The sequence below is a fragment of the Leptidea sinapis genome, chromosome 25, assembly GCF_905404315.1.
Source record: "Leptidea sinapis chromosome 25, ilLepSina1.1, whole genome shotgun sequence".
Taxonomy (NCBI): Eukaryota; Metazoa; Arthropoda; class Insecta; order Lepidoptera; family Pieridae; genus Leptidea; species Leptidea sinapis.
In genome coordinates, this window is record NC_066289.1 from 9,338,274 (window position 1) to 9,365,389 (window position 27,116).

The 27,116-nt window shown below is 40.0% G+C and overlaps 1 protein-coding gene across 1 annotated transcript; it reads right to left on the reverse strand.

Annotated features, from left to right (window-relative positions):
• Positions 1-3,328: 3,328 nt before the first annotated feature.
• LOC126972182 (muskelin) lies at positions 3,329-18,230 on the reverse strand. The gene is made up of 7 exons (XM_050818810.1): positions 18,178-18,230; positions 17,585-17,723; positions 16,711-16,929; positions 13,850-14,008; positions 11,828-12,067; positions 6,043-6,198; positions 3,329-5,016 (listed from the first exon to the last, which is right to left on the reverse strand). The coding sequence occupies exons 2-7, from the start codon at positions 17,597-17,599 to the stop codon at positions 4,789-4,791; spliced, it is 1,017 nt and encodes a 338-aa protein (XP_050674767.1). The 5' UTR covers positions 17,600-17,723; positions 18,178-18,230; the 3' UTR covers positions 3,329-4,788.
• Between the last annotated feature and the right edge of the window lie 8,886 nt (positions 18,231-27,116).

Below are 27,116 nucleotides of genomic sequence, written 5' to 3' on the forward strand. Positions count from 1 at the left end.
CAGAGTAAGTAGCTTACGTATTATAACCGTATACTTATTATACAACTGTAATAGACGAACCCTGTGTGAAAGTGATATAACTAACCTCACATAAAAACCTAGGTGTGAGAAAGAGACGGAATAGACGAAGACCTTGAAACTTTTCCTGTGTCTTAACGGATATTTATTAAAAAATCTATTGGAGTCGTGTTCTGTATTAGATTGTGTTGTTATCAACATTTCACAGGTAAATAATGATTCTTCAATACTACTTTCGTGATGTTTATTTTCGTAGAACATAATATGCACTTAAATACTAAATACTGCCTTTTATAAACGCAGTAAACACTAACTGCTTAGTTACAACTTTATACCGAGTTTATTTGAAAGGCCGTAAGAGTATGTCTGTTAAGATTATAATAATTTCAGGAAATATGTGTTAGATAATGAAATATTGTTTACGTGACGCCGTTTATAAATATTTGTCATAGGGCTTGACCAAAATCAAAATAATACACACTTCACTAAGTCACTAACACATGAACATTTTAAATTTAGTCTCGCCGTAATGAAGAGAGTGTTTGTCTATTACGGTAGTATACTAAGTTTATGGTTGTATGTATATAATATAGTAGAGATAAATATCTGAAGTTTAATTACCACTAAAACTAGTATTATTTTCCGGGAGCCTCATTCAAAGTTTTTAAAATAATATAAGACAGCAATTTATCTTCAGTCCAGCATGAAGTAGTACCTACAAACTGAAATTTGCGACACTAGTAATTCTATATTGTGTCCAACGGCAGCTCTCCTTTAGCCAGAATCAGTGCAATTTTCGAATCAGTAAAATTGCTTTACATTATTTTAAAAAGCCTCAAATTGGCGTTAAGACAGTATGGTTACAAACCAAGAACATCTAGGGGACATGTTCTGTAAAACAATATAATTTTGGAAAATTAAGACAGAATTTTTCGGTTCGATAAAAACTACAATGACGAGATTAGAACCATAAGCATAAAATTACAACTTTTCATTCCAAGTACACCTATAAAAAATATTTAACATACGGAAAAACGACACAACACAAAATTCTTGATCATTTGTGGATACGTGTTTATTTTCTAAAGTCCAAATTTAACCAAAACACAAATCTCATAGAAAATCATTCACATAGCATGTTTGTAATATTTAACCATTCATGAAGAAATACAATATGATTTTTTTATCATTGGAAATATTTTCAATAGAAGATTATTAATTTACTATTATTAAATATTAAAAGGGTGCAGTATTCCTGTTACACAGTGCTATACAACTACATGTACATAGATATATTGTTTTCTAGTGCTAGTACAACTACAATACAGTAACATGGATGAATATATTATCTAATGACTATATAATTCCTATCACAGTATATAGGTAAGACTAACATATCTTATAGGTACACATTTACAAAGAATTTTTGTCTAACAAAGAGGATATAAATACTACGTTATAAGAGGCGGGACTGCCTTAGTAAAATTGAAATTTAGTACGAAACGTGCAGTGAGATTGACATAAGTTTGAAATAGTAATTACAATATGGCGCCGAAGTATAATCCGGCTAAGTTTGAAAGCGAACAGTTGCTTCAGGTAGTGGATTTCGGCTATCTCCGTTTTTTACAAGATTATATCCGTCATCTGTCAATCTATCAATGACAGCACGTTTCATACAACCGAGTGAATCGTTTTTTTCTTAGAGTTTCGCTAGTCTGGGTCTTTAGAACAAAAAGTATTAGTTTTAGATAATGGAGAATTAGTAATTCAGATACTGTCACTTAGTTACACTAATAACATAAACGATCGGTGCGTAAACAGAAATACATGTTAAGGCGCCTCGCATTGAAATCAGTAAAAGAGAATATTACATTAGAAATTAATAACTACAATATAATAATTTGCTCGCAAACTAAATGCATTTGGTAATCTACATATCAGGTAAATGCACTGGCAACTCATTAAATGTACGTAAATAAATCGTTAGTTATAATTGAAGAAAACATCTACAATAAACATGACATAAATACAGATAATATAGCTTATATTAAACTAATTATAGTAAAATGTTGAGGTCGTCATGAACATCAACTCGCAAACCTTTAATTCCAACTCTGACACTTACGATTGTCATTGAATAACATAACGTCGACAATATGAGAAATTGTTAAAAATTTAACATAGACAAGAGTGATGTAAGATATAGTCGTACTAATTTGAATTAGACATAAAAATCAGTTTAAATTGTTTCAGCGTTTGAAGCAACTTTATAAAATTTCAGTGTTAGTAAATCTAAATATAATAATATCGCTCGTTTGAAAGTCTCCTTGATACTTTCGCTTGGTGACCGTATGTTCTTTTCCAATACGGTATATATTCTTATGTTATTTAATATAATACGCGTGTCTACATATGTATGTGTGTATGAGAGAGTATATAGATTGACGATAGCGTCAAAAAGTATAGCATGGGTAACATCCCCACCACAATTGTATCATTTTTAAAGGGCAACTGATCACAAATGATGTTCTGTCAGAAAAACAAATACTAGAATTACTCTAGTACTTTTTCTATATCAATTATTATACATAATTATATATATTACAAATGTTTTTATTTTATAATTAGTTTTACTTCTGATCTTCAACAAACACCCTTTTTTATTTATAATTTTATATTTTAAATACAAACATGATTTTATTTGTATGCGCCCAGAGGATATGTACCAGCGTGGGATATTTATGTCCGCATGGTATTTCAAATTTCGCACTACGTCCGATCACAGTCAGATCAGTACCCGTGAAAATACAGATCTAGAAATCTTGAACCGAATTCGGATATAGCTTACGCACTAGTCTGATCTCTAATCAAATTCCAACCAATTCAGAGGCCAATTTTTGAGTATACGGCATTTTACGCGAAGCGGCGTCAACTCTTGGCAATGTTATTGTACGTACGAGGGCGCAGAAGTAAAGAATTCTGGGCGCAACCTGTCTTGGTGAACCGACGTTTAAAAGGAGCTTTTTACAATCACCACGCAGTGTTAATCGTCACTTCGACAGGCAATTTTATAATGACTACCGAATGAGTGTGTCCACTTTCAATTTCATTTAACATCACATAAAATATAATATTTTGCGATAAGACACAAAATTTAGACAATGTATACCGCCAGAAGAAATGCTTGCAGTCACTTTAAGATAAGTAAAACTCAGTTCTTAATCAGACAATATTTATTATTGTTTACGTCTAAGTACTTATGAAGGTATCAAGATAGGAACAACACTACACATCCCTGTAATTCTGATTCAGATCGGACGCAATGCGCGAGCGTTCATACAAATAATACTATGGCTACTTCGGTCCGTCTATTCGATAATCTTCTCCGGAACAGAGATTAACGGTTGAGGGGAAGAAATCAGATGACGGAAGCCGGATCTAGTGCGTAAACTACTTCTTCTTCTTCTTCGGACCGTGTTTTCAAGGATCGGAGTCTGATCGGACGTAGTGCGAAAGCGCTCCAAAACAATTAGTGATCAGATATGTCTACAAGTAAAAGCTTCGAGTGAAGAATGTGCCATAAAGAGATTAATATAAGAAACGCCATTTTAACCATAAATAGTATCATAGAGCAATAATACAATAATAATTGTGTAACAATAATAATAATAAAATTGAAAGTTCCAAAGTTCCTAGAACTTTGTCAGTATTTAATAACAGACGTGTACAATGAATCCATTTTAGGATACACATTATACACGAACTAATATAGTATATCATTGACATCTTTTGGCATATACTATAATTATATATTTGGATAAGTACATGAATATTTTAGTAAAAAAACCTGTGGAATACTACGTCTCATAGTCGCCTATGTTGGAATTCGCGGGAAACGTCGGGATAAGTAGGTATATAACGGATATTTTTCGCGATGATATTAATGTTAAAAAACAGTTATAATTGTACGGGTTTCATATATATTTTAGGTATTATATAAAAAAATGCAAAAATTAACGGTGATTATGTCTTTCGGACTACTTTTATTTGAAAATCCACATATTAAAGTAGACTATGAAAGTTTCTCAAAAAGCTCAAATACCCATAATATTTTATTCAAACATTAAGATCTTCGTACATTGCACCGACTCAACGTCTCCTCCACTCCAACTCAACTCACAGTATAGCATTGAAATATAAGTTTTATGTTGTGTCACATAAGAGTGTATATTTGTCAACTAGTAAGTTGAAAGTATAAGGCGATGCGTGCTCCACGCATTCACGTATTGACTGTCACCGACCCGTTTGCTCCTCGTTGTCGACGAATCCGGCGACAACGAGGAGCAACGACGCGTTGTCAACTCGTCGCCCCTAGAGACCTCAACCAACACGGCATGAACAAGAGTCTTCATTCCTGTTGGTTGAGGTCGAGCTAGTTGACAACGCGCTTCCCAATTGTTGACGTCAAGCTTTCCACTGGTGACCACCGCGTGGATCGCCTAGTTGACAACTCGTTGATACCGAATCGATAGCTCTAGTTACCCTTCGTATTGGATTGGCGTTGAGTCTCGTGCCAGAGTTTGGCGAATTATCATCTCCTAAGGATGCCTCGTGTAGAGGCGAAACACGCATCGCATTGCTTAGAGACAAATATTGGCGGAATTAACACTAAAGAAAACTCAAAACATTTGGATAATTATGGATTTCCGGAAAGTAACGCTTACTTCAATCAATCAATTTTCTGGCGTTGAGTAGGTGTAGTGTCACAACCTACAGAGTCACCAAGTCCATGATGTCTCCCTGCGGCGGCACCGTGGACGGCTTGTAGTAGTGCGCGAGGCGGTCGTACAGTTGGATGCGCGACTGGCGCGAGTCCCAGTGCGGGTCGGCCGTGTGGTCCTCCGCGTCGTGGCCCACGTCCCAGGTGTCGGGGGTGGGCGGGAGACACTCCTCGAAGGGCTGGGTCGGCTCAGGAGTACTGTCGTCGATGCCTAGCACCTGCGGAGTATTACAACAGCTTTCGTCAAACGCTCTTTGCCTTGGCAGCAATAAAAAATAAATGAGCTGGAGATTAAAGCGTGCTACTTTCGTTCCTTTTACTGGGTATAAGTGATTAACAATAAATATTTTAAAAACACATTTAAAAGGCATAAAAGACATTTATTTTGATTCAAAATTGATTCCTTTAGGATTCCTAGTTGTTGCAGAATTGTTATTTTATAGTCTTATAAATACAATTTAATACATTTTTTTATTATTAGATACAATAAAATACATAAGGTTTTAATTATCACCCACATTAATACTTATAAGATAGTATCGTAAGTAAAGTCATTAATTCAGAATATAACCAGATAATCACTATTTAACTTGATTCTGTCCACAGTCTCTTCCACTTCCAATAATACTCGTCAAAAACCTGGATGTGTTCGTCCAGTGATCTCAAGAAATATTATAAGTTTTTTTTGCCATATATAATATGTTACCGGCCAAACTGAATTTTAGAACAAACTAGTTTTTCCTAGGCAAAACTAGTTCATCCTGCAGACTATAGGATCAACTAATACAGACTAGGTCGAACTAGTTCCTCCTATAGACAAACACATTTAGCAAAAGTTTATATACAAACAAACAATGAGAAATGATTTTTTACAGTTTTACCAGTGCGAGGCTCCTTTGCATCGGAGACCGGCTAGATTATGGGTACCACAACGGCGCCTATATCTACCGTGAAGCAGTAATGTGTAAGCATTACTGTGTTTCGGTCAGAAGGGTGCCATAGCTAGTGAAATTCCTGGGCAAATGTCGACTTATGTCTCAAGGTGACGAGCGCAGTTTTAATACCGCTCAGAATTTTCGGGTTTTTCAAGAATCCTTGGCGGTGGCACTACATTGCAATAGGCAGGGCGTATCAATAACCATCAGCTGAACTCTGCTCATCTCATCCCTTATTTAAAAAAAAGTTTTCTCAGGTCGATATGATCCCGTGGTTCCTTAGTCCTACAAGAGTGTACTGTCCCCCACCTGAGCCAACACCCTCACGTGGTCGGCCTGTAGCGGCGCCCGCGCCCGCCTCGCGGCCAACGTGCGCGTGCGCCGCGGCGACAGCGACACCGGACTGCGCTCGTCACTCTTTTCGCCGGAGAATAGAAGGGTTGCCAGTTTCTGGAAGTTCGCCACCTGAGAACAAGTTGTTTTAGTATAACATCTACTTTTGTAATCTACTTTAGTTAAGTTACTCTAAACAGATATCAGCCATCTCTATTTTTAAGATTTCTATACATTTTTGTCCATCCCCTCGAGCATATTTTGCAAATAGTTATAAGTAGTTACAATGTTTTTTACATTATTCATTTCAACAATTCACAAAAACTATAGTGATGATGATTCATTGTTTGACTATCAATTAGTATCAGCTCGATCCATTTGACAACGTGCAAAACAGAGCAGCTAAAATTATTGGGGACCCAGTGCTGTGAATGACTGGATCACTTGACGTTGCGTTGCGCATTTATCACGGGAGTGTTCCGATGAGCTGTTTCACTTGATTCCTGCCACCGCGTCCACTTTCACACGACACACCACAAATTAGAATATCATCTCCACCACCTAGAATCTGGAGGCGTTCCTTCAATGAGGTATTCAAGGAACTTTCTTCTATTCGAAATATAATATAAATACTTCTACGAAGCTATGGAATGAGCTTCCTTGTGCGGTCCCGCTCGTTCCTTGTCCTGAAACGGTGTTTCGGCGACGTTACGACATGGGTACCTTCAACAGAAGCGTGTAAACCTTCCTCAAAGGCCGGCAATGCTCCTCTGATTCCTCTGGTGTTGTAAGAGAATGTGGGCATTGGTCATCACATAACACTAGATCTCCTTATGTGTGTAAAAAAAGTATGTGTGTACTTATGTATGCACGCAAAAAGTTCTACTTCTTTGGCCCAACAAAGCAAAAATTCTTAAAATTATTTATTCCTTGTGCTATTCTACGTTTGCAACTTTACCCTGTTGCTTTTATGTTACAGTGATGCGTGCGCATCCAATAATTTCACTCTCACCATTTACTCACGTTTATAGAAAGTCGTGCTGTTCTACGTTTGTAGAAAGAACAATATTATAATAATCTTGGTACGATGGCCTTCACAGCTAATTATTAAATAACGAATACGGCTGTACGGGCTAGAATTCTTTGCCTATCCTAATAATGGATGAAGAAACCAAAAAAAAAAAATAACGAATGTCGCAAACGTCAGCAAAATTTGGGAACCAATCTCACCCTGTTACTTTTGTGTTACAGTGCTGCGCGCGCATCTTAAAATTTCACTCTTATAGTTTTTTCATAACGAGCCTAAAGAAGTATGACTTCAAAAATGCTGATCCAAAATAACTTGAAACTTGAGTGTAAGAGCTGCATACTTTTTGTATATTTAAGCTTGCTCTTATGTCTGTTTCACATAAACCTACTGTTTGTATGTACCTAGTTTATTTAAGAAGTCCTGGCAGTAACAACTTCGTACCTACTTGTCTGGGGGTCAAGTAATTCGCGCCCGTGGGACATACCTATCCATAACCCCACACTTACCCCCTGGGTGGTGCTAAAGGAATTACACCGCCAAGACTCGGGCGGCGGTCAAATATCCCGGCAAGAAGCCCTAGTAAACCTAAAGAGGTTGGTTGCAAATGATCAATCCATCCCGCAACCGCGTAGCGATCGGGGGTCTTGGCTTCACCGCCTCGACCATGAGAAAGAAAATCTCTATAAAAAACACCCCAATCCTTTGGTGGGAAACGTGCCTAGAGGATGAATGGTTACTAGTTGTGAGCGCCAACCGCGATGCACCTGGCAAACTTCGTGCGTATTTGCCTTCTTGGAGGGATGGTCGTCACCCTTCTTGTGACCTTTTAAATCGACCCATACTCGTGGGAACAACATGGAAAAAAGAAATGAAAAACAAAAAAAACAAAAATATGACCCTAGTTCAAAAACTTTCCTCCCTAGCATGTGAGACATAGAAGTAACTCATTAGGGGCAGTCCCCAGTGAATTTACAAATACTGCATTTAAAGCTTCAGAACAGAGCAAACAGCATTGGCAGAGAGATCACATACCAAATCCTAAGCGAAAAAGAACAGAGATAAATCCCAATAAAGATGATCACTATAAAACTATTAAAAACTAATTATCCAGTGCCAACATCAAACCAGTTTCAACTATGGAATGCGGACGAAGGTGGCGACTTGAGAAATCAAGAAAGAGAGCAGCAAAAATCCCAAAACCGGAACCAATATTTGTCACTGGTGTTTTAGAAGTGACTACACTTAATGAAGCCAAGGCCAAAATTACTACCCGTGAAAAGTTTACAATGACTACCATGAAAGCAGGAAACATAGTCAAAATAATGCCATCAGACATAGAGACCTATAAATTAATAAGAGAAGACTTTAGAAAAAACAACATAAGCCACTACACCTACCAACTAAAATGTGAGAGAGCATACAGAGTTGTACTGAGAGCCTACACTGAAGTAATTAGGGAATAATTATATGCTCTGGGACATGATGTGAGACATATATTGAATGTCCGGAACATGGAAACAAAAAACCATCTACCACTGTTCTAAGTAGATATTGAACCAAAAAATAACAATTAATATATATTTAGTGTCAATAATCTAAATTACATGAAAGTCTCATTTGAAGCACCTTATAAGTGTATGAGGCCTTATAGATGTGTTATATGTGGTGGTGAACACTCAACACTATCCTGCACAAAATAACCAAACACCGAAGCCAAATGTGCCAACTGTCAGGAGTCACATCCTGCAAGTTACAAAGGATGTATAAAGTATCAGAAGTACAAAGAACTGACACAAAACAAAACCAAAAAAAACCTCCCCATCAAAATTATGGAAACATTAAACCAATTCGGAACTATGTTCAAACAAAGCAAGATTATAATATACAATCAACCCAAAATATCACAAAAGCTACTAATGGCCACAAATATTATTTAGGCCGCTTATCAAGCCTTTTGTACAAAAATGCTCCTAAATCTTAGAATTGCGACATGGAATGCCAATAGGTTGTCTGTTCATGAAAACAGAAACAATTGACATTGCTCTGATCTCAGAAACTAGATTCACATGTGAAACACACATGAAAATAAATGGATACGAAATTTACACTACCAATCATCCATCTCCTGCTAGAAACTAAAAAATGACAGTGTCTGCTATTTATTGTCCACCTAGGCACAAAATCTGCAAAGAGGACTTTAAAAATTATTTTGACATACTAGGAAATAAGTTCATCTGTGGTGGTGACTGGAATTCTAAACATGAGTTCTGGAGCTCCAGGCTGTGAACAATAACAGTTATATTCTGTTCTGAATGAGCTCAATCTCAAAAGTTTCTCGCTCGGTAAGCCCACTTACTGGCCAACGGACGAAAATAAACTACCTGACTAACTGGATTTCTTCAGAATTAAAAACGATTCAGAAGATAATCTTAACATAACAGAATGTATTGACTTGTCTTCAGATCACACTCAGTAAAGTAAGCTTGACAAAAACCCCCTACAGACTATACAACAAAAAACAGACTGGAATGAATTTAGTAATATCATAGAAAAAAATATAGACCTAAAATATTCCTCTTAAAAATGTGAACGATATTGAAATTGCAATTGAATCATTTAACAAACTCATTCACTGCGCAATTGAATACAGTACTCCAATCGGGGTGATAAAAATATCAAAACCACCTGAGTTTCCTAATACATATATAAAGGACAAAGTAAAAGTAAGAAGGAAATTACGAAAAGAGTGACACAGAACTGGATACCCCTGCGACAAAGCCTGCTTTAACAAGGCTTCAGAGGAATTAAAGAAAATGATAACTGAAGCAGTAAACAATGACATGCAATCATATCTTGCAAGCCTTTTCGTACATAAAGACACAAACCACTCGTTATGGAAAGCTACAGGGAAATTGAAAAGACCTACTACGCACACTCCTCTGCTTCAAAAAAAGCCCGGTGAATGGGCTAGATCAGATGCAGAAAAATACAGCTTTTGCCGAACATCTTAACAAAGTCTTTCAGCCACACAGCACTAAATATCCCAAACAAGACGAAGAGATTGCAAATTTTCTTCTTTCACCGCTTCAACTTTTTCCGCCTCTAAGAAGTGTTTCGCCAAGGGAAATACAAAAAGAAGTTAGGAAGCTTCAGGAAGTAAAAGCACCAGGATATGACTCAATTGACCCAACCATCTTGAAAAAATTGCCCAAAAAAGGAATTATGTTCCTCAATATCATCTACAATGCCTGCATACGCCTGGAAATCTTCCCTTGCTAATGGAAAATGGCACAAGTCATAATGATAGCGAAGCCTGGTAAACCACCTCATAAACCTAACTCTTATCGCCCAATTAGCCTACTGAGTGTGACTGGGAAGCATTTTAAAAAAGTATTGTTAAATAGACTTAGACTTCACTTGTCTGACATAATACCGACTCATCAATTTGGTCTTCGGGAGAAACATGGCACCATAGAACAGGTACATCGGCTTACAGATGTAAGTCGCACCTTTGAGGACAAGACGTTTTTCTTGATATCGGCCAGGCGTTCGATAAAGTTTGGCATGATGGATTATTGTATAAAATAAAAGAAAGACTGCATCATTCCGTCTTCTCCATCCTTCGATCGTACCTCGCCGACAGATGCTTTGAAGTCAAATGTAATAACAATACATCTAAAATATACCTTATTCGCTCAGGGGTGCCTCAAGGAAGTCTATTGGGTCCAGTCCTCTACCTTGTGTATACTGCCGACCTACCCACACATGCCACAAACATAACTGCAACCTATGCTGATGACACAGTCCTATTAGCAGTACATGATCACCCAGTACAGGCCTCGGCTGATCTCCAATCATAACTGTCGGAAGTGGAAGCGTAGCTTGATAAATAAAGAATAAAAGCAAACCAAAACAATTCAGTACACGTAACCTATACACTTCGTAAGCAAACATGTTCTCCAGTTCATCTGTATAACGAAAACGTTCCTCAAGCGGATGATGCTAAGTACTTAGAAATGCATCTAGACTGCAGACTGACCTGGTGAAAACACATATGGGCCAAAAGAAAACAACTTGATGCTAGAGTGAGAGATATGTACTGGATGATCGGACGCAAATCTAAGTTGTCAAAATATCCATTTACAAAGCGACACTTAAACCAATATGGACCTATGGGATTCAACTATGGGGCACAGCAAAGAACAGCAATGTAGAAATACTGCAACGATTTCAAAGAAAAATAATACGAAATATGTGTAACATTGCCAAGTATATTAGCAACATGCTGATGCATGCTGATCTAAAACTGAACACTGTGAAAGAGGAAATCGCCAACTACAGCATAAAGTACCAGCTGCGACTGTAATGCCATATAAATAATTTGGCTTCCCAACTGGAGGGCACTGGTAGTGTCATATACAACAGACTGAAAATGAAAAGACACAGCAATCCTAACCTTGCTGATAGATTCACCACCGGATAGTCAGCAAACATTTAGATCAGTTCGATGACTATAAAAATGAAGTACATGACAAAAATTAACCACCAAGGAGACAAGAAAATATCAGAGGAGAAAAAAAAACTTGTCTAGATGCATTTACCAAACTTATGATAACATAACCTATGTAGACTTCTTAATGTTTGTACCTAATGGTTGTGATATAATACGTTTTCTGTTGAGACAAAATAAAATATTTGTATTTGTATATTGTCAGGAGTGTCTCGTGTCACCTGCAGCGGGTCCCCGTGGTCGGTGGCCGCGTGCAGGTCGTGCCGCAGGTAGTGCAAGGCGGCGGGCGCGAGGCGCGGGTCGGCCGCCAGCTCGCGGTAGCACGCCTCGCGGATGGCGGCGCGGGCCACGCCCACCACGCCCGAGGAGCTCGGCCGCTGGAGCCGCAGCGACCACAGGTCGTCCAACCGGAGCCGCGGACTCCCCGCCGAGCCGGGATTGCCGCCAAACAGATAGTGGATCTGATGCCAGAAAAACAACGTCTGTTCCGTTACTGTAACACTTTTATATTTCGCGCCACCGATGAACGATGGTTGGCACTAGAATTTGGTGCAATGACAACATGCAGCTAAAACTAGCTGTCATGCCCGACGTTCGTTACGGGTGTCTTCCACGTGACCCCGCCAGTCTACACACGTCTGTCAACGCGAGCCGTTCGAACGAAACCGTCGCGCACGCGCATGATCTCCAAGATCCTATCGACCACGTGAGAATCCCTGTGGCTGGTGGAGAATCATCGAGTGTTAGTAGCAGTTCAAGGTACGTACGTCTATTGTATTGTTATTGCCTATTCCAAAGTGTTACCATCGTCATCATAAGACCCCGCCGGTCTAAATTTCCAATGTGACCCGGGCCACCAAGTTGCGAGGTTGCCACAACTTCAAATTCAAAAAAAGAATATTCAATTTGGGTTAAACTAATCGCCTTTGAATCGTCACAATAAATTTTATCTCATATCATCTTTAAACGAGCAATTTATATTCTAAATCTCGGAAACAACTCCAACGATTTTAATGTAATTTCCACCATTGACCTCCAAACTGACCGTATAATTGCTTAAAATACTACAAGCAGTTTTTTGAATGCCAATTTGCGACCACTTCAGATTTAATACTTATCGGGAAAATTAGGAGCTGCCTCCGCTAGAACACCCCTAAAGTAATGTAATCGCAATGTTTCCCCTTGCTCATGTAAGGCCTATCGCAGATGACACACTTTTTATGCTATCGATTCTGCATTGCGCGCAAAATATCGTTGGCAGATATTACAGACTCAACGCACACGGCGTACACTTTCGGCCATTTTTTCGGCAGAACTGTAGGGATGTACACGCAATGGAAGTACAGAGATTGCGGAGTATAATTTCATACTTGAGATAAAACTATATCTAATTAAATTTGCACACTTCATCCCACAATTTTTTTGATGAAACCACAACCTGAGAGTTGAACAAGGTTTTATGACGATACGTCACACGAACGGTTAGCTCAGTTGGGAGAGCACTGGCACGGAATGCCAGAGGTCGTGCGTTCGAGTCCCGCATCGTTCATAAAATTTGTTTTCAAATTTTATTTGTGTATTAATCCTAGAAGTGGTTATCACTTTAAAAACATAACAAATTGTTTAGATTTACAAGAGCGACATCTCAAGTCACTTTCCTAATATGCAAATATTGCGGTTGAGCAGGTTATCAACAGTGGTAAAGTAGATAGTGTAGATGAAGCCACAACCTGAGAGTGGAACAAAGCATACAAGATTTTATTACGATATGTCATTCGAACGGTTAGCTCAGGTTGGGAAAGCACTGGCAAGGAACGCCAGAGGTCGTGGGTTCGAGTCCCGCATCGATCATAAAAATTTTGTTTTCAAGTTTTATTTCAGTCATGATACTCTGCCAAAGATGTATCATACAGTGCTGGTCTGTTTGCTATTTCTTGAATCAATATCGATACATCGATGTCTAGAGCCATGATACACGACAATCACTAGCAAGTGCAGACTACAGACTAAAGTGAGCGTCGTTGCGTTAGCGCGTGTTAACGCGAACGTTATATTTTTTTGGCGCACTTTTTGTACGGCGCGGTCTGTTTGATCTACGAGGATATTTTGTGTGTCACAATTTTTGCAAGTCGTATGCGGTACTGCATATAATTCTATATATTTTATTATCACAGACTAAAAAGTGCGTCACGCATAGTCTGTCGTCTGCGATGGGCCTAATCATCACGCAACAAGCGGTATACCTTCCTGTGCGGGTCGTACACCAGCTGGTGCGCGAACCGTGGTCGCGGGTGGTTGGGCGCCACGCTGTCGTTGCGGTACACACACGTCCACGCCAGTCGCCGCAGAGACAATGCCCACAGCGTGTTACACACGCGCCGATCCTTCTCTTTACTCATGCCCTGCGGACACACCAGTTTCACGGTCATCATTTGGACAAAAGAGATGTTTTTTAATAAAAGTAACAGGGTGAAGTTGGTTCCTAAAATTTTCTGACGTTTGCGACATTCGTTTTTTTTTTTTGGATTCTTCGTCCATTATTTGGATAGGCAAACGGTTCAACTTATTACTATATACTTTTAGTTTTTATTTGAGTGTTACACATTCATTTAAATAAAACACTTTTTAAAGGATGAAAACGCGTACCCCTGAATACGTGATGTGGAAAGTTCTCGAAACTTCGGTTTAGCCAAAATAATAAAGAAAATGTAACTTTTACGCAAAATTTTATGTAATTAATGTAAATAGTTACAATTATTATATAGGCGTTATAATCCTTTTAAAAGTGTTTAATTCAAAAGGGATGTTTCAAGGATCTTGGGCCAGATCCTACAAGAAATTCCTACAGTTTGTATGTGTTCCCAGCTGTCAATTGTAATAAATATTACGTTTTTAATTATTGTTAAAGCAAATTAAATCGCATAAAATACACATTCATAATAGCAAAGATAGACGAAGGTTACTGTCAATGTTACCTGTCATGTTAAAGAAAAACTTCAAATCACTTTTATTTAAAAAAAGAACGTAAAATACGATAAACGAAAAGAAATGAGAACCACAATTGATCCTAATTTGAATTTACGCACGATACAATGTAGACACTGCGCATCCAGAGTAAACGTTTCAGACACTTTTCAATCAGCGGTTACAACAGTAAGCTAACTATCGTTTTGCAGGGGCGTATACTCTGTAGATGCAATGCAATGTTCGAATACCGAATCTCCTATAAATCTTGGAATAAATACTTATTTGAAATTAATATGTCAGATGTGAGGGAAATCAATTAAAAAAAAATTTCAACTCCTATTTTACAGGCAATTTCTATACGCAATTCTAAATTGGCGAGCCAAGAAAGATATATTAACCGATTTCCTGCCGTTATCATTCTAATAAGCGATTTTTTAAACGTTTTTTACTCACTTTTCCAATCCAATTATGGGATGACGTGATTTTTTACTTTTATTTGGAGAAATGTGACAAATAATCGTTTAATATATTATATGCATTCGGTAAAGAAGTTTAATATTTTAATAAAGAATATTCAGGATTAATAATCTAAGATTAGAGATCGCGTCTAAAAAGCGTCCGCGTATGTAAATTTTAATTAAGTGTTATTTTATTTTATATTGTTTGAAGAATGTACAAGAAGAAACAACTTTAATAAAACAACTGGCTGAACCGACAGATGTTGTTCTGTTCACAAGAAAAAAAAACTCTTGGGTGTGGAATTTTGTAAAATACGCAAAAGTTGACCTCTACTCGACGAAATGAATATTCCTACCAAATTTCAAGTCTTTAGGAGTCAATACATAGGTGGAAATCTCATATGTATTATATAAATTCATTCATTTATTTATTATTAATTATAATTACAATTGTTTTTTATGCTTAATATACATTTACAGTGTCAGTCTCAAAAATAGAAACAAATCTTTAATGTATTAAATTCCTCTGGATGGCTCACTAGGAAATCCTGTGCAGGGCCAACCAGTGATTTCCATCTGCTATGTAATTTTATTTAATGTTAATAATGAATGAAATAGAACTAAAACTGATAACTAAAACAATATTCCGGCTTTAAAGTATAAATATCTTGTAATAAGAAATTTAATAAAATTAAATAGTCACTACATACTATAAAACAAAGTCGCTTTCTCTGTCCCTATATCCCTATGTATGCTTAAATCTTTAAAACTACTCAACGGATGTTGATGCGATTTCTTAATAGATAAAGTAATTGAAGACGAAGGTTCATAATATGTATAACATCCATTAAATAGCGGAATAATACTGTTATTTTGACGTTTTTAATGTGATGTCGTAAATAATTACATTTTTTCGCTTACATTGAAACGCAGGCTTAACCCTACGAGATTTATCAAAATAATGTACTAAGTATTGTACAAATTGAAAAGGTCTATAGAAAACTCCGCTGTGGTATATGTCTATCTCTTATGTACATCTCACAATAACATTTTTTGTCATTTACTTTTTACGACAAATAATGGTTAATTTTCGAAGCGATTTTAACCAATACAGCATTAATCCTTATCTAAATTAAATACCTTAAATACATTGTTGATTTAATATAGATCTATATGGCCCTTAACAGCATATGATTTAAATGAATATTTTCGAAGATATTACAGATTTAAAATTGCGGGACGTAGCGTTTGCTGCGGTTCCGGCCGGCCAGCGGGAGCGTGCATATAAATAGCGCGTCGGAGGCCACGGTTCTCCCTATATCACTTTGAATAAATAATTGTATAAAAATAAAATAAATAGGTAAAAATGTAAAAAGTAAATAATTAAAAATGTAGTGTATGAATTTAGATATTCCAAAGACAGCAGGAAATCCTCATGGTTTAGGGAAAGAAGGATTGTTTTACTCCAAATTTAACGCGTGCGGGCCACGGTCAGTAATGAATAAATCAAAACTACTGGATCAATTTTAATAATTTTTTCGGTGAATTACATAGGCTATATTTTATTACCGTGCGAAGCCGGAGCGGGCCGCTAGTAATAGATAAAACAATTTTGAATTGTTAATTTCCTCGGTTAATTGTCATATTTCATGTCAATACACGAATGGCGTAGTACTCACGGACAACACAAAGATCTCATCAGTGTCGGGGTCGATAGTGGCCCGCTGCGTGAAGCCGGCGGCAGGCGCGGGGGTGAGGGGCGTGGCCGCGGGGGGCGGGGCGGGCGTGACGCCGGGGCAGATGGCGCCGCAGCGGCCGCTGTCCACGTCCCACCACCAGATGTCCAGCAGCTGCTCCTTGTTGCGCTGGCCGGCGAACATGTACAGGCGACGCTGCGTCTGGGAAATGGGAATGTTGTCCGAATCTATTGTTTATTGTTTACCTCTTAGACCATCTAAATGTCTAGATGGACTGTGGCAGCTGCGAAAATATAGAAAAAAATTGAGGTTCATAGTTAAGCTCTATGAATGCAACTGTTTTATTTTTTCCTATGTATATATATTACGTTTTGAAGAGACACCAGAGAGAGACTCAGAAATGAAGAAATTCGGAAACGTACCAAACTTAGAGATGCTATACAACATATCAGAAGACTAAAATGGAAATGGGCCGGTCATGTAGCGAGACTTGAGGATGGCCGTTGGACGAAAGTGGTCACAAAGTGGAAAGGACCGGGAAATGAAAAGCGCAAACTAGGTCGTCCGCTCAAATGCTGGTCACGAGACTGCAGGCAAACACTGGCTCGGATTGGCACAAGATAGGGATAAATAACACAACCTGGAGGAGGCCTTCACCCGCACGGGGGTTCCTATGAATGAAATCAAATAAATATTACCTTTACTAATAAATACTAACTAAAATTACTTTATTTCATTATAATTACTAATCCACTAAACAAAATGTTACTTAGTTCATAGGAGCAAATAAAAAGGCTTTTTATTTTTATTTTAATTTTATTTATATCTATCATGTTCATACCATAGAATTACTCACCGGATGAAATAGCATTGAGTGTGAAACTCTCGGCTGCGGGGCGGGGAGGTCATGCTTGTCTGGTAACAGTTGCTGCCACGTGTCCGTCTGTATGTAGTACGCGTACAGACCAGAGTATTGAGAGGCCGCTGACTCGTCCCTGCAAGTTGTGAACACATTCTTTAATGTTGTATGTGACGAAAGTCAAACATTAAAACTTCACGTCTAAGATACATTTATAGCGATAGATTTTTAGTCGGTTAACGCAAAACTCTTTATGAACTCAAAGATAATCATTGAAATTTGTGCTTTTTTTATGACAAAAACGTTCGGCTGATTTTAATTAATACACCCCGCCCATTACAATGCATTGGCGATCAGAATCCTTGTAAAACCTTAAAACTCTGAACGGCACTACAATTGCGCTCATCACTTTTGGACTTAAGATGTTGTGTCATTTGCCCAGTAATTTGACTAGCTACGGCGCCCTTCAGACGAAAATACAATAATGCTTACAAATTACTGCTTCACGGCAGAAAAAGACGTCGATGTGGTACCAATCTAGTCGGTGTAAATGACAAATCACAGCTGGTGTAACATGAGCCGGTACTCACGGGTCGCTGGGCAGCACGCGGCCGCCGAACACGTAGAGAGTGCCGGTGTCGGGGTCCAGTCACAGCTGGTGTAACATGAGCCGGTACTCACGGGTCGCTGGGCAGCACGCGGCCGCCGAACACGTAGAGAGTGCCGGTGTCGGGGTCCAGACACAGCTGGTGTAACATGAGCCGGTACTCACGGGTCGCTGGGCAGCACGCGGCCGCCGAACACGTAGAGAGTGCCGGTGTCGGGGTCCAGACACAGCTGGTGTAACATGAGCCGGTACTCACGGGTCGCTGGGCAGCACGCGGCCGCCGAACACGTAGAGAGTGCCGGTGTCGGGGTCCAGACACAGCTGGTGTAACATGAGCCGGTACTCACGGGTCGCTGGGCAGCACGCGGCCGCCGAACACGTAGAGAGTGCCGGTGTCGGGGTCCAGACACAGCTGGTGTAACATGAGCCGGTACTCACGGGTCGCTGGGCAGCACGCGGCCGCCGAACACGTAGAGAGTGCCGGTGTCGGGGTCCAGACACAGCTGGTGTAACATGAGCCGGTACTCACGGGTCGCTGGGCAGCACGCGGCCGCCGAACACGTAGAGAGTGCCGGTGTCGGGGTCCAGACACAGCTGGTGTAACATGAGCCGGTACTCACGGGTCGCTGGGCAGCACGCGGCCGCCGAACACGTAGAGAGTGCCGGTGTCGGGGTCCAGACACAGCTGGTGTAACATGAGCCGGTACTCACGGGTCGCTGGGCAGCACGCGGCCGCCGAACACGTAGAGAGTGCCGGTGTCGGGGTCCAGACACAGCTGGTGTAACATGAGCCGGTACTCACGGGTCGCTGGGCAGCACGCGGCCGCCGAACACGTAGAGAGTGCCGGTGTCGGGGTCCAGACACAGCTGGTGTAACATGAGCCGGTACTCACGGGTCGCTGGGCAGCACGCGGCCGCCGAACACGTAGAGAGTGCCGGTGTCGGGGTCCAGACACAGCTGGTGTAACATGAGCCGGTACTCACGGGTCGCTGGACAGCACGCGGCCGCCGAACACGTAGAGAGTGCCGGTGTCGGGGTCCAGACACAGCTGGTGTAACATGAGCCGGTACTCACGGGTCGCTGGGCAGCACGCGGCCGCCGAACACGTAGAGAGTGCCGGTGTCGGGGTCCAGACACAGCTGGTGTAACATGAGCCGGTACTCACGGGTCGCTGGGCAGCACGCGGCCGCCGAACACGTAGAGAGTGCCGGTGTCGGGGTCCAGACACAGCTGGTGTAACATGAGCCGGTACTCACGGGTCGCTGGGCAGCACGCGGCCGCCGAACACGTAGAGAGTGCCGGTGTCGGGGTCCAGACACAGCTGGTGTAACATGAGCCGGTACTCACGGGTCGCTGGGCAGCACGCGGCCGCCGAACACGTAGAGAGTGCCGGTGTCGGGGTCCAGACACAGCTGGTGTAACATGAGCCGGTACTCACGGGTCGCTGGGCAGCACGCGGCCGCCGAACACGTAGAGAGTGCCGGTGTCGGGGTCCAGACACAGCTGGTGTAACATGAGCCGGTACTCACGGGTCGCTGGGCAGCACGCGGCCGCCGAACACGTAGAGAGTGCCGGTGTCGGGGTCCAGACACAGCTGGTGTAACATGAGCCGGTACTCACGGGTCGCTGGGCAGCACGCGGCCGCCGAACACGTAGAGAGTGCCGGTGTCGGGGTCCAGACACAGCTGGTGTAACATGAGCCGGTACTCACGGGTCGCTGGGCAGCACGCGGCCGCCGAACACGTAGAGAGTGCCGGTGTCGGGGTCCAGACACAGCTGGTGTAACATGAGCCGGTACTCACGGGTCGCTGGGCAGCACGCGGCCGCCGAACACGTAGAGAGTGCCGGTGTCGGGGTCCAGACACAGCTGGTGTAACATGAGCCGGTACTCACGGGTCGCTGGGCAGCACGCGGCCGCCGAACACGTAGAGAGTGCCGGTGTCGGGGTCCAGACACAGCTGGTGTAACATGAGCCGGTACTCACGGGTCGCTGGGCAGCACGCGGCCGCCGAACACGTAGAGAGTGCCGGTGTCGGGGTCCAGACACAGCTGGTGTAACATGAGCCGGTACTCACGGGTCGCTGGGCAGCACGCGGCCGCCGAACACGTAGGGAGTGCCGGTGTCGGGGTCCAGACACAGCTGGTGTAACATGAGCCGGTACTCACGGGTCGCTGGGCAGCACGCGGCCGCCGAACACGTAGAGAGTGCCGGTGTCGGGGTCCAGACACAGCTGGTGTAACATGAGCCGGTACTCACGGGTCGCTGGGCAGCACGCGGCCGCCGAACACGTAGAGAGTGCCGGTGTCGGGGTCCAGACACAGCTGGTGTAACATGAGCCGGTACTCACGGGTCGCTGGGCAGCACGCGGCCGCCGAACACGTAGAGAGTGCCGGTGTCGGGATCCAGACACAGCTGGTGTAACATGAGCCGGTACTCACGGGTCGCTGGGCAGCACGCGGCCGCCGAACACGTAGAGAGTGCCGGTGTCGGGGTCCAGACACAGCTGGTGGTCGAACATGAGCCGCGGCCCGCCCGCCAGTGCAGTGTCCTGCTGTATCAGCGTCCACGCACCGTTCCGCACGCAGTACACGTACAAGTCGCTCTGTACACAGACATAAAAAGGCATAAAATGCATTTATTTTCTCAAAATTGATTTCTTTAGAATTCTTTTTGATGTCATTTCTAATATACAATATACACTACTACCGCTTCGGAAACAAATGGCGCTCTGAGAGAGAAAGAGCGGCGCAAGAAACTCTCCGAGCATTTTTTTGCGCTGTTTTTAATCAAATATACAATATTGTATTGTCATTGCTAAGGCTATAAAAATAATCATAATCTAGTCACAGGCGGATCCCTTAGATATTCAGCAGTTCATTACAATTTAAACTACACAATTATTTCATTATAATCCCATATTGACTCCATAAAATCCTATTATGGAGTCAATATATCGAGAATCTGTCACAATCATAAGTCATTTCATTTCCAAAATCGATTCCATAGACATAGTATTTTATGTGAACAAAATCAATACAACTTCTGAAACTCTTTGGATGTGCAGAAAGGCATCGGATGTAATCAACACTTAACAATGACATTGTATAATGGTTTAAACTGCCATGTCATTTGTGGGCTAAGCCAACTAGCAAGAGTTCACTGAGTACGTTAAATTTTAGCCAATAACAACGATCTAATGATCACGTGACAAAACATAGCCTCCATACATTTCCTTGATATTCTATAGCGCTATCGACTATATGTACTGTACTGGTTAGTTTCGAGGATTTTAATGCAGAGTAAACAGATAAAAAAAAATAAAGAATGTCATCTTAAAAATGTAAAAAAGTGTAAAATTATATTCACATTCAAGTTCGCTGGTATCCGCTGAGCATTATTCAAGTACCTACCAAGTGTGTATAGCTTCTGGTTGACAGGGTCAAAGACCATCTTGTGACACGAGCGGGCGAAGGCCCACCGTGTTCACACAGCAAGATCCACAAATCATACAGATATTCCAAAGCTACTGTACGTAGCATTATTGCATTAAGCCCTAGTTAACCAAACATTCATCAGCGAGCAAAAATGTTTACTTTCTAAAATCGATTTCATCGCTTAAGATTTCCCATGCATCCGGATCGAAGGACCATTTATTGAACTATAATAAGGAATGTAATATTATTATTTTCTTGTGAAAAAAAATATATTCACATTCAAGTTAGCTGGAGTCCGCTGAGCATTATCCAGGTACCTCCCAAGTGTGTATAGCTTCTGGTGGACAGGGTCAAAGACCATCTTGTGACAAGAGCGGGGCGAAGGTCCACCGTGCTGCTCACTGTGTTCACACAGCAGGGTCCATCTCTCCGTCTCAGGGTCAAACCTCCACAGATCGTCAAGGTCTTCAGTGCCATTCCATCCACCAAATAGATATAATGTACCTGGTTAACATTTAAATATTATATAAACATCAAAGTCGAAAACCATTTACGGCCGTTCCCAATATACTATCTACAAATAGAGATAAATTACTACCTTCTACTCTCAGTTATTAGGTGTCAATAATCTGAAGCTGTCCCAATATACCCGATAAGTCATTCTTATCGACGCGTGAATTGCAATTTCCATACAAACTTCTATCCCTGGTAAGCTATACGTTCTCCCATTGACAGACAGCGTGTACGGATAAGGTGAGTCGACAAATTTATTGGGACAGAAAAGTCCCAATAAATTTGTCGACGTTGAAATTGGAACAACCGGAGATAGACTGAAAATTGAGAACGGCCGTTAGTCATTTAGATTCTAGATAAATTAATTACACTTGTGAACAGAGTTCCAATTAAAGTAATAAATATGAGTTCAAAAAAGTTGAGCTTGAAAAGTCGCAAAGAAAATCACTATCGCTATAAAACTATTATTTTAATTTTATTTTGATTATTTTAATTGCGTGACGGCCATTTTGAATTTCGCCATATATGTTTCTTCTATCTACTGTTATACAAATAATAGAAGTACGAACTTCTTTCAATTTTAGATTTCTTATTCTTGCGGTTTATGAGATAACTCTCCCAGACAGCCGAATCTTAGTTATAGGTTTTATTTTGGTTACGAATCTCTTAAAAATATTCATTTAAACCATTATACTTTAGAATTAATTTAGAAGTAAAAAATTCTCCAAACAATAATTGTCTTAGGAAACTTAATATAATATCATTAAAAAGCAATTAAATATTACAACATATGTTCACACAGAAAGGCTATTATTTGTTGACGACAACATTTAACCATTTCATTTAAATTGTGGAAAGTTAATAATAATAAAGTTGAATTTATATTGCTACAAAACGAACTCTCCATATTCAACTTTTCTACTTTGAAATTTGGTTTGCTCTTAAGCGATTTTATTTTTTATTTTTTAAATACATTTTATAGATGGATACAAGCCAAGCAAATAGTATTAAGTGTTTTTATTAAAGTATGCGTTATTTTGGGGAAATCCATAAGTATCCAAGTTTTGAGATTAATTTAAGTTATTAATTCCGACAATATAGACGAATATTGGCGGAATTAACACTCAAGAATACTTAAAACATTAGGATAGTATTAAGTGTATCAAATAAACATTCGTCGACCAAATTGGGGACGTTTTGAGAAAAGGAGAGGTCCGAAGCACCCGCAACCGGCGAGCATGTATGAAAAGAGTAATGAATGTAGAGGAAGCTCGTGAGGTTTGTAAGGATAGAAGCAAATGGCATTCTATTGTCTCTGCCTACCCCGACGGGAACAAGGCGTGTGTGTGTGTGTGTGTGTGTGTTAAATATATAATATTAAGAAGATATTACATTACAAGAAGTATAGTTTACCAGTGTTAGAATCAACAACCAACTGATGTCCACCCCTGGGCCCTGGTCGACTAAGACAGCTGTTATTGTCACAGATTAGTTCAGCCTCACTGTCCTCACCATTCAGTGGTAAATCCTGTGTAATTCAAGCTATCAACTAATTGTTACTTCATAATCTTATGCAGGATGATATAACCATCCTTATTACAATTGATTTGCCTCTGATACATTGCAATAAATTAGTAGATGTACTGTTTTTTCGTTTATGATTACGTTAAGCTGATTGATATGCCCTGCCCATTACAATGCACTGCCATTCAGGATTCTTGAATAACTCAAAAAATTCTTAGCGGCACTACAATTGAACTCAACACCTTGAGAAATTACATGTTAAGTATCTTTGCCCCAGTAATTTCTCTAGCTACGGCCCTTTAGACCGAAACACAAAAATGCTTATACATAACTGCTTCACAGTACAAAGGCGCCGTTTTGGTTCTCATAATCAAGCCGGCATCCTGAGCAAAGAGTAGGGAAGGCCTCCCACTGGCAAACTTCTAAAACTATGGATTAAAATGTTTAAAAAGTTACATCAAATATATATAGTCCTTTTATAATTTATTTGTTATTATTTATTGTTTCATTAAAATGCGGATATGTATAAACAATATACGTACGGTGGGATCTAATCTCGGTTCACGGTCAGAGCATATGAGGTCATTGTTCCTGTTGGTGACTGAAGAGTTAGTCTGATCGCCACTGGATAAGCGATCTTCCACATCAGAGGAGCACCCGCATAACTTCTTCCACTCAGGGTTGTAAGGCTGCCAAGACATATACCACTCCAACTCCCCATCTACGTAACACATAATAATTTTGATCAAAAATAAGCTAATTATCGTTTTTTTATCAGACATCGATGGACGAGCATGGGGTTGAATTGATAGTAAGTGATATCCCCCACATTACTGGTCCTCAAGTAGACTGTATGGTATAATACGAGTAGAAAGACCCCAGTATATGCATGCTACTAAGCTTTCATTTTTTAAAGCTTTTGATCTTGTATCATACGACATTCTATGGGGAATAAAGAACTACGTAAGATGGGCAGGCTCTGCCTCGGAGGAGTACGGGCTGGAATGCAGGGTGAGGCAGGGGAGCTGACCTCTACCAAGCTCTTCAGCATGTATGTGTACCAACTGAAGGATGAGCTCAGCTGCACAGCCATCAGGTGTCATATTGAAGGAGTGTGCGTGCATAATATCAGCTACGCAGATGGTATGGTGCTGATGAGCCCATCGATCAGTTCTTTACGAAGGCTTCTGAAAATTTGTGAGTCCTATGTGGTGGCACAGGGGCTCAATAGCACGCGAGAAAAAGAGCGAAATAAGGATTTTCTGGCCGATTAAAAGGCGATACACATTCGGTTCGATTTCAGCTTATCTGGTACAGCTGTAAATAAAGTAAAGCAAGTTGCGTATTTGGGTCACTGGATTACAGAGGACCTTAATGACAATGTAGACATTGAAAGAGAGCGCAGAGCACTGTCTGTCCGTCCAATTACACCTGCAGCCTCTGGGTTAACTATACAATGCGGACATACAGCGATCTGCGAGTTCAATACAATAACGCGTTTCGGGTGCTGATGGGACTGCCGCGCCACTGTAGTGCCTCCGCGACGTTCGCTCAGCTGGCATAGATGGCTCCGATGCTGGCTCGCTGGATACGGTATCACGCAGTCGTATAGTAATTTACCGTCATCATCGGGAAATCCACCAGGACCATTATTTTTTTTTCAATTTAATTTTTTTATCTATGTGTAAATTAATAAATTTTTTACCAACACTATTTTGTAAGTTAGCAATTAATATTACTAACAAAATATATAGATGTAAGCTCATATATGGATGAATATTATATCATTCCCTATTTACTATTCGCGAAAAACGTTAATAAACATCTCTCCTATTTGAGAATACAGATGCCACACTCACAAAGGCCAGATTCATACTCATAAACTTGACAAACTCATCATAAAAAAATTTAAGAGAAGTAGAAAATCATATATTTTTTTACCATTAGCAGCTTCTTCAAAAATTTTCTCAGCTAGTTTATAGTCTTTGTTCTCAACCAGAGCATTCCAGAGCCGTGACTGTACCGGCCCTTCTATTTTCACCCCACTCTCTCTGGACAAAGCTTCAAAGGCATCTTTATATCTCCTACGGCGTAAATGCTTTAATAGAATTCGTACTGCTTCCTCTTCTTTCCGCTACAATTCAAAGAATTAATTCATAATTATTATTTTTTTAAATTATCATACTTTAACTTATCCTTAAAAAAATTATTCCCATATTTTAAGGCAAATTATGTGTGTGTGTGTGTGAATTGTATATAATACTATGAATTTTAATACAATGCAATGAAATAATGGTTGTTAGTTTTTGATATTCAACAAGTTATTTTAAATCCTATTCGGAATAAAAATATTTGAATTTTAATTTGTGAGTTCTGTAGCATAGGTGTTGATCACCATCAAGTTACCTAATCTTAATAATATTATAAATGTGAAAGTTTGTATGTGTGGATGTATGTTTGAACTTCTTTAATGCAAAAACTACTGAATGGATTTTGATGAAACTTTACAATAATATAGCTTACACACCAGAATAACATATAGGCTATAATTTATAAAAATATTGTGTGATACATATAAATAAAAATTGGATATTATGAATATATATACGGTACACATACACCAAAATAACATTTTCGTTCTGTCATTTATTGGCTGGTAGCTGATGTAATAAGGAGTAACTTAGGCTACGTTTATTTTAGTAAAATAAAGTAATGTTGCAATGTCCAAGAAATGGTCTAACTCTAAAAATAATTTATATGGCAAAACAATGTTTGCCGGGTCAGCTAATTTGTACTATGTCTGCTTGTCCCATAATATATCTTACCATATTAATTGTATCCAAAGCTCTATTTATCAGTTCTTCCTGATTCTTGCCAAGCAGTTCAATATACCAGATGGTAAAATTTGAAGCAGGACCCCAGGACTGCAGTGGTACTATTTTTAAATACTGTACCGGGAAATGTAGGCCCTCTTGTGTCACATGTCGCAATCTAAATGTTTCAGCTGAATTGTCCTTGCGCAAGCCACTAAAAAAGGTATATTTAATTGAAAATATTTTCAAAAGAAATCACATTTCCTAACACTATAAATGATAGCCGTGCCAGACACTGCATTTGTGTGGACTTAAATGTGTCTCAAAAAGTTAATATATAATATAAATAGAAGCAACTTTTTGTTTGTCTGATATTACTATTGTTTTGGGGTGGGTTGATCGTACATCTTGACCACCTGTATAGCCGAGTGGTTAGTGATCCTACCTACTACCTAGAGGTCCCGGGTTAGAATCCTGGTAGGCGCAAGCATTTATATGATGAATATGGATGTTTGTTTCCGAGTCATGGATGTTTAAATGTATTTATGTATGCTTATATGAATTTATGTATGTTTTAGTAAGTATATTGTAATAATATATATTAAATATATCATTGTCTTGTAACCCATAACACAG